Consider the following 8,647-nt stretch of genomic DNA (forward strand, 5'->3'; position numbering starts at 1 on the left):
ACTGAATACCTTTTAGGAATATGAGTACCCTGTGTGTATCTTCTGTTTGTACCACACATTGTACTATTGATTCGCACATGTGGCGCCTCTTTCTGTTTCATATTTTATCACTGAGCTTCTGACAGTTTACTGGCACTTTCATGAACACAGATCAGAAGACAGTTCTAAATAGGAAAATTAGATGATCCTTGCTGCCCTGCTATTGGTTAATGGAATTGCATAGGTAATGAGAAAACCCAGCCTACATTAAGGGGCGGGCATTAGTGCCATTTGGAGGAGAAATAAAAATAGTTTTTATACTGAAGCAAACTTTGTTTAAATATCAAAGTAAGTGGGATTAAATATGTAAACCTTTACCTAGCTGACGACATGTTTTTATTAGTTAAAAAAAGAAAATATTTATAACCAGTTAACTGTATTCACACTACTCCAGTTTACACAATCTTGCAAGGTACACAGTTATTTACCTAATAAATGAACGGATTCCTGTTCAATACTGCTGAAGGACACAAACCCTCAGTGCCAGATAAGGACAAAAAAAAACACTGTAGTTTAGAGGTCATTGTTCTAATCTTATTTTGCTTCCTCCAACTACCCATGGCCCTCACAAATATCTATCTTCGTCAATTTTCAAGCATAATAAACTTTTAGTTAATATAAAACCAACATTAAATTATGCTAAGAGAAGACTAAACGTGAAGCACACGTGTGATTCAAGAAATTGTTTAGATCCTGGTCCCAACACATACTCCCATCTGTAGAAGACCATTTCAGAATTTTTTTTATTATATATATATATATATATATATATATATATATATATATATAAATAATAAATCTTTTTTAATCTTTAAAACTTAGGAGCCAGTAAAAATATTTAGGACAGCCAAACATACTTTTCGGACCCAGACAGTGGTATTTGTAGTATAGATATATGGTGCATAACCCAAAAGGTTAGGAGCCAGGGGCAAAAATTCTAGGAGCCAGTGGCTCCCTGACACCTGTTTTTATCAAACCCTGGCATGCACAGATGCCTTACAACTATGAAACTTTTTTAAATACACATCTATTGGCAAAAATGCTTCTAGTAAACTCTTTGATACCTTTACTGTGCATAGGGTATAGAGATATTTGTGTACCCCGAGAATCCACATTTGGGCATTGCATGTCAGCAGTTTTACCAACTGCAGAATCAAAGCTATACGTGCCACAGACAGATTTTTGAGCAGGTGTAATGTCTTGTTTTGTTACTACAATTGGTGTCAATCCCAACACAATACACATCTCTACTGTTTGCTTTTGCAAAGGTGCAAATAAAGTAGAAAGTAGATGTACAATTCATAGAGAGATATAGCACATGTATATATATATATATATATATATATATATATACATACACACACACACACACACACACAGACACTAATAAAAGCAAGTAACAAAATGTTTTGACTTAAAATTAAAATGTACTCACATGCATATAACATTTTACCTAGAATGTCCCTTTAAACTCAAAAATGTTAGTGATAAACCGCAACTTTGATTAGCATAAAGAAAAGTTTCTTTTGTAAATAAACAGCTACAACTTTATATTTTGTACTCTTAAATGATACCAAGATTTAGTGTATTACAAAAAAAAAAAAAAGTTAAACTATAACAAAACATTTTTTTTCTTTTTAAACATTTATTAAAAAGTTGCAGACTGGAAAAACCCAATAATAAACCAGTAGTTAAAAGGAAAAAGGCATCGGTGGGAAAAGGGAACAAAAAATTGTTACATTAATAAAAAAAAAAAAATTATATATAATATATATATATTTATATATACACACACAGCATAAAACAATACTTTAAGATCACAATCTTTTTGAAAGTTTACATCTCTTAATGTGATCTCCAGTTAAGTCTTTACAAACGTTATCTTGGCCCAATCTTAATGTTAGTAAACTTAGAATTTAAAAAAAAAAATGTATGGAGTTAAACAATTATATTTTTGGGCATTTAAAAAAAAAATATTTCCTTAATTTAATGGTTGTTCCTCCATCATAGCTGCCACAAGGAGGTAAAAATGTTTCTAATGTTAACTTTTATAATTAAATTTAACTAACAATGAATAGGGGGGGGAAGAGTCAAATGTTGAAAGTGACAGCTCAGTTGATGAGCTGCAAGTCACTAGTGGGCCTCAGTGACTGCTTTGATTACCCACAACTGGTTCACATTGTGCCTTCTCTCTTAATAGCCTATTCTCCTCCTTCAGCTTCTCCACTTCAGTCTCAAGCTCCCTGATCCTGGAGTCAGGATTACCAACAACTTGGAGTCTCAGTTGGTTGTTCTCTTCCTCCATGCGGCTCAGGCATTTTTCCAGCTCCATATACTCTCTGATAAGCTCCTGTTTGCTCATATCCTGCAAACTTTCAGCATGGTACCTTTCATAGGTTTCAGAGAAGTCTTTTTGAAGAAACTCTGCTCCATCATGGCCACCCATGCCATCACTGCCCGTCTCATCCTCCTCTTCCTCCAAGTCCTCTTCACTGCTGTCACCTTTGGTGGAAGTGTTGGCATTGGGCGGCATAAGAGTGCTAATTGCCTTTCGTTGAGGCGGGCACAAGTCTGGTTCCTCTTGATCATGGTCCTCCATCAAAAACTGTGTTGTATTGTAGGGTGCCACTGGCTGTCCTTTAGCAAACATTTCTGCCCTTAACATGGAAGCTCTCCTAGACTCTTTTTCCTCTAGCATCTTCTTCTCTTCCCAGGTTAGTTTGTTGTACGGTTTCCACCTTCTCTTCTTCTTAGAAGGACGACGGCGATGTTTTTTCTTTCCCAGCTCTTTCCACTCCTCATCTTGTTGGTTATTGGCTCTGTTCACCTGCCCAATATCAGGTTTCTCTAACTCACTATGGTGCCTTTCCTCTGTGTCATAAAATGAGGTGCAATCCATTCCTGGGGACTCATTTTTCTGTTTTTGTTGCCACCCACTATCTTCACTGCTGTTTAAAGTTGAAATCCCATCTTCCAAACTTTTACAAGGCATGTTAGCATCTTGCAGCTTTACTTCAGCCATGGCAACTCGGCTGAGTTTTGGGGCTCCAACAACCCTTTGCTCAAGTTATCAAGTCTTTTTACAACTGTTGAAACATTAACTATACAAAATCCGTAAGGAAAAAATTCCAGTTCCAGAAGCTCTACAAGGAGTCCCAACAAATTCTCGGGCTGACAATAATAATACTATGGATATTTTGTATCCCACTTCAAAAGCTGGAGTGTTTACAAGTGTGCGCTGGAATGCAGTACCACACTGCCACCGCCTGGCCGTCACACACAGGCGCAGTACTTGCCTGCTAAGTCCGCTTTCGAACAGCACCTAACTGAGCGCTTGCCAACATCCAACTGCTACTATTCCGTCTTGAACGTCTCCTTTTATAGACTATTCAACTCTCTAAATTGTACGCATGCGCTCTACTCTTAGCTGCACGGCCTTCTGGAATTTGTAGTCCATGTAACCTAATAGTCGATGTATATAACGTTGATTTCCCTACAACTACCAGAATCCTATTGTTATCTTTCGCGTATCATCCAATCAAATATGGGAAATTTGTCATTGCATCCCCTCATATGCCATTGGCCGATACATAAGCGGACTGTTGCTAAGCTAAAATAATACATTGATTTGCTCAGTTGTCCGTCAATCAATTTACATATAGCCAATCAGCAGACGAAAAGTCGCGTCCTGCGACTATACCACTTTTTTTCCGCTGAGGGGTAGAATTTTTATAGAGCGTAGTTTCATAGAAATATAATACGTGAACATGACCGATTCTAATACAAACGGAAATAATTACGGTGTGATTAGAAACACTACATTCATTTACAATAGTTCCTTAAAATAAACTAGACCGAATTAAAACAAATAAAAAATAAACTAGACCTGTGAAAAGAGTCCCATTAATTTTCGGTTTATGCTGCCGTTAATATGCAAGGTTTTTGCTACGTATTGTCTTGTCTACTCGGTCTATCTCGAAAAGTTGTCGATTTTATTATGCACTTATCAGACTGAAATGCTTTAATAAAAGCTATGGGCTATTGGGTGTTAGCAACGTCATATGATCATTATTAGTATCACTCCGCGCGCATTTTATATAGATACAATAGCTCGACCTCGTTTATGTAAGGCCGAGTTCAGGCCTAACCAGGAAGTATAATTTTTTTTTTGCACATGGCGAATTCAAATGTAGTATTATCGCGCTCACTCACTAAACCTATGAGTCTGTGTGATCGGTTGAGTAAGACTACATATACTTCATAAACCACCAGATATGTGGAAACATTCATTTTTAAACGATCCAATAAATTTGGCATCTCATGTTGTACAGTTGCTTGTTTGTTATAGTGTCCAGTTTATAAGGTCTGCGTGTGATACTAACGCCTGTTTGTGTTTAGCTGTGCGCGTGTATTTGGCAGCTTGTCGGTGAGGCCTGGATTCGAGTGTGAAACCTGCATATTTGCAAGGCCTATGCATCATAACCATACCTCTTTAAAGGTATACATCTCACTATAGTTTTTAGACCCATGCATGAACTATTTTGATAATATACCTCCGTTTTAGTTTTTATTTTCTTTAGTTTGCAATCCAAAAGAAACATAGCATACCTCCCAACATATAAAAATTCAAAAGAGGGACAGCTTCATCATAATAAATCAAAAATCCAAATTAATATAAATACAATTCTAAATAAAGTCATATATTTTAATACCCCTAGGCAGCAAATCAAACACACTCTCAAACCATTGGAATGGCTATGTGAGCTCTGTATTTAATTAGCCTTTGCAGAGACATTGCTAAATATTTTTATCTTAAGTGGACATTTAATAATAGATTCTTTAAAACTGCTCTCTGCATTCCCCATTAATATTCGAGATTCTGGTCTTTAAAGTTAGCAAAAGTGCACAGTAATACACTACATAGCATACACTTACATATGTAAATACACACACACTACATAGCATACACTTACATATGTAAATACACACACACTACATAGCATACACTTACACATGCAGATACACACACACTACATAGCATACACTTACACATGCAGATACACACACACTACATAGCATACACTTACACATGCAGATACACACACACTACATAGCATACACTTATACATACAGATACACACACTACATATCATACACTTATACATACAGATACACACACTACATATCATACACTTATACATACAGATACACACACTACATATCATACACTTATACATACAGATACACACACTACATATCATACACTTATACATACATATACACACACACACACTACATAGCATACACTTATAAATACAGATACACACACTACATAGCATACACTTATACATGCAGATACACACACTACATAGCTTACACTTACACATGCAGATACACACACATTACATAGTATTCACTTACACATGCAGATACACACACACTACATAGCTTACACCTATCCATACAGATACACACACACACACTACATAGCATACACTTACACATGCAGATACACACACTGCATAGCATACACTTATACATGCAGATACACACACACACACTACATAGCATACGCTTACACATGCAGATACACACACACACACTACATAGCATACACTTACACATGCAGATACACACACTATATAGCATACACTTATACATGCAGACACACACACACACTACATAGCATACGCTTACACATGCAGATACACACACACACACTACATAGCATACGCTTACACATGCAGATACACACACACACACACACACACTACATAGCATACACTTACACATGCAGATACACACACTATATAGCATACACTTATACATGCAGATGCACACACTCTACATAGCTTACACTTATACATGCAGATACACACACACACTACATAGCATACACATGCAGATACACACACACTAGATAGCATACACTTATACAGGCAGACACACACACACATTGCATAGTATACACTTACACATGCAGATACACACACTACATATCATTACACTTATACATGCAGATACACACACACACTACATAGCTTACATTTATACATGTAGATGCACACACACACTAAATAGTATACACTTATACATGCAGATACACACACTACATAGCATACACTTATACATACAGATATACTTACACACTACATAGCTTACATTTATACATGCAGACACACACACACTACATAGCATACACTTATACATGCAGATACACACACACACTACATACCTTAGACTTATACATGCAGATACACACACACACTTATAGATACAGATAGACACACACACTACATCATATATGGGTATCTGTAATTCATTGTATGGGGTCCTGGGGTTGGCAAGCACATTGGCTGGCAGTCTGAGGCTGCCACTGTTCTTTACCCTGGTGTTAGCACTGCTCATCCTATAAAACTGAAGGCATGCTAGTATTATCACCAGGGGTTAGACATCATCACTACCAGAGGTTAGATGTCACCATTACCTGAGGTCAGAGGGTATACAGCCTTCCTAATCCTGCTTAACCCACACACCATTCCTTTTCCACAGGGAATCTAACAGGCATATAACCCTGGGAGATAAAACACAGCTGCCTCTGAGTATGGGCCCAATAGAATTTAAAAAAAAACACATTTTCTTTTAAAATTTGTTTTTAATGCATTGGACAGATGGCCCGAGAGGCAGAATTTTTTTTATTTTCTGCGATGAGATTTTTTTAGTGAAAATTTTTCTGCAGTGTCTCACTGCACACACTCACACATACATATATACACACAAATACACACACACATATATATATATATATATATATATATATATATATATATATATATATATATATATATATATATATATATATATATATATACAATTGTGCTCATAAGTTTACATACCCTGGCAGAATTTATGATTTCTTGGCCATTTTTCATAGAATATGAATGATAACACAAAAACATTTCTTTCACTTATGGTTAGTGTTTGGCTGAAGCCATTTATTATCAATCAACTGTGTTTACTCTTTTTAAATCATAATGACAACAGAAACTACCCAAATGACCCTGATCAAAAGTTTACATACCCTGGTGATTTTGGCCTGATAACATGCACACAAGTTTACACAAAGGGGTTTGAATGGCTATTAAAGGTAACCATCCTCACCTGTGATCTGTTTGCTTGTAATTAGGGTGTGTGTATAAAAGGTCAATGAGTTTCTGGACTCCTGACAGACCCTTGCATCTTTCATCTAGTGCTGCACTGACATTTCTGGATTCTGAGTCATGGGGAAAGCAAAAGAATTGTCAAAGGATCTGTGGGAAAAAGGTAGTTGAACTGTATAAAACAGGAAAGGGATATAAAAAGATATCCAATGAATTGAGAATGCCAATCAGCAGTGTTCAAACTCTAATAAAGAAGTGGAAAATGAGGGGTTCTGTTTGAACCAAACCACGGTCAGGTAGACCAACTAAAATTTCAGCCACAACTGCCAGGAGAATTGTTCAGGATGCAAAGACAAACCCACAAATAACTTCAGGTGAAATACAGGACATGTGGTGTGGCTGTTTCAAGATGCACAATAAGGAGGCACTTGAAGAAAGATGGGCTGCATGGTCGAGTTGCCAGAAGAAAGCCATTATTACGCAAATGCAACAAAGTATCCCGCTTACAATACGCCAAACAGCACAGAGACAAGCCTCAAACCTTCTGGCACAAAGTAATTTGGAGTGATGAGACCAAAATTGAGCTTTTTGGCCACAACCATAAACACTACATTTGGAGAGGAGTCAACAAGGCCTATGATGAAAGGTACACCATTCCTACTGTGAAACACAGAGGTGGATCGCTGATGTTTTGGGGATGTGTGAGCTACAAGGGCACAGGAAATTTGGTCAGAATTGATAGCAAGATGAATGCAGTATGTTATCAAACAGAACGCCTCATTTTCCACTTCTTGATTAGAGTTTGAACACTACTGGATTGCATACTCAATTCCTTGGATATCTTTTTATATCCCTTTCCTGTTTTATACAGTTCAACTACCTTTCTCCCACAGATCCTTTGACAATTCTTTTTCTTTCCCCATGACTCAGAATCCAGAAACGTCAGTGCAGCACTGGATGAAAGATGCAAGGGTCTGTCAGGAGTCCAGAAACTCATTGACCTTTTATACACACACACTAATTACAAGCAAACAGATCACAGGTGAGGATGGTTACCTTTAATAGCCATTCAAACCCCTTTGTGTCAACTTGTGTGCATGTTATCAGGTCAAAATCACCAGGGTATGTAAACTTTTGATCAGGGTCATTTGGGTAGTTTCTGTTGTCATTATGATTTAAAAGGAGTAAACACAGTTGATTGATAATAAATGGTTTCAGCCAAACAATAACCATGAGTGAAAGAATTTTTTTTGTGTTATCATTCATTTTCTCTGAAAAAATGGCCAATAAATCATAAATTTTGCCAGGGTATGTAAACTTATGAGCACAACTATATATATATATATATATATATACAGACACACACACACACATATATACACATACACATAATATACACACATATATATACACACACACAGACACACACACATATACACACATATACA

At 36.7% G+C, this 8,647-nt stretch overlaps 1 protein-coding gene across 1 annotated transcript; it reads right to left on the reverse strand.

The window, feature by feature from the left end:
• Positions 1 to 1,664: 1,664 nt before the first annotated feature.
• HEXIM1 (HEXIM P-TEFb complex subunit 1) lies at positions 1,665 to 3,425 on the reverse strand. The gene has a single exon (XM_053694361.1). It carries the CDS (start codon positions 3,059 to 3,061, stop codon positions 2,183 to 2,185), a length of 879 nt encoding a protein of 292 aa, XP_053550336.1. The 5' UTR covers positions 3,062 to 3,425; the 3' UTR covers positions 1,665 to 2,182.
• Between the last annotated feature and the right edge of the window lie 5,222 nt (positions 3,426 to 8,647).

This window comes from Bombina bombina, chromosome 1, assembly GCF_027579735.1.
Source record: "Bombina bombina isolate aBomBom1 chromosome 1, aBomBom1.pri, whole genome shotgun sequence".
In the NCBI taxonomy this organism is placed as follows: domain Eukaryota; kingdom Metazoa; phylum Chordata; class Amphibia; order Anura; family Bombinatoridae; genus Bombina; species Bombina bombina.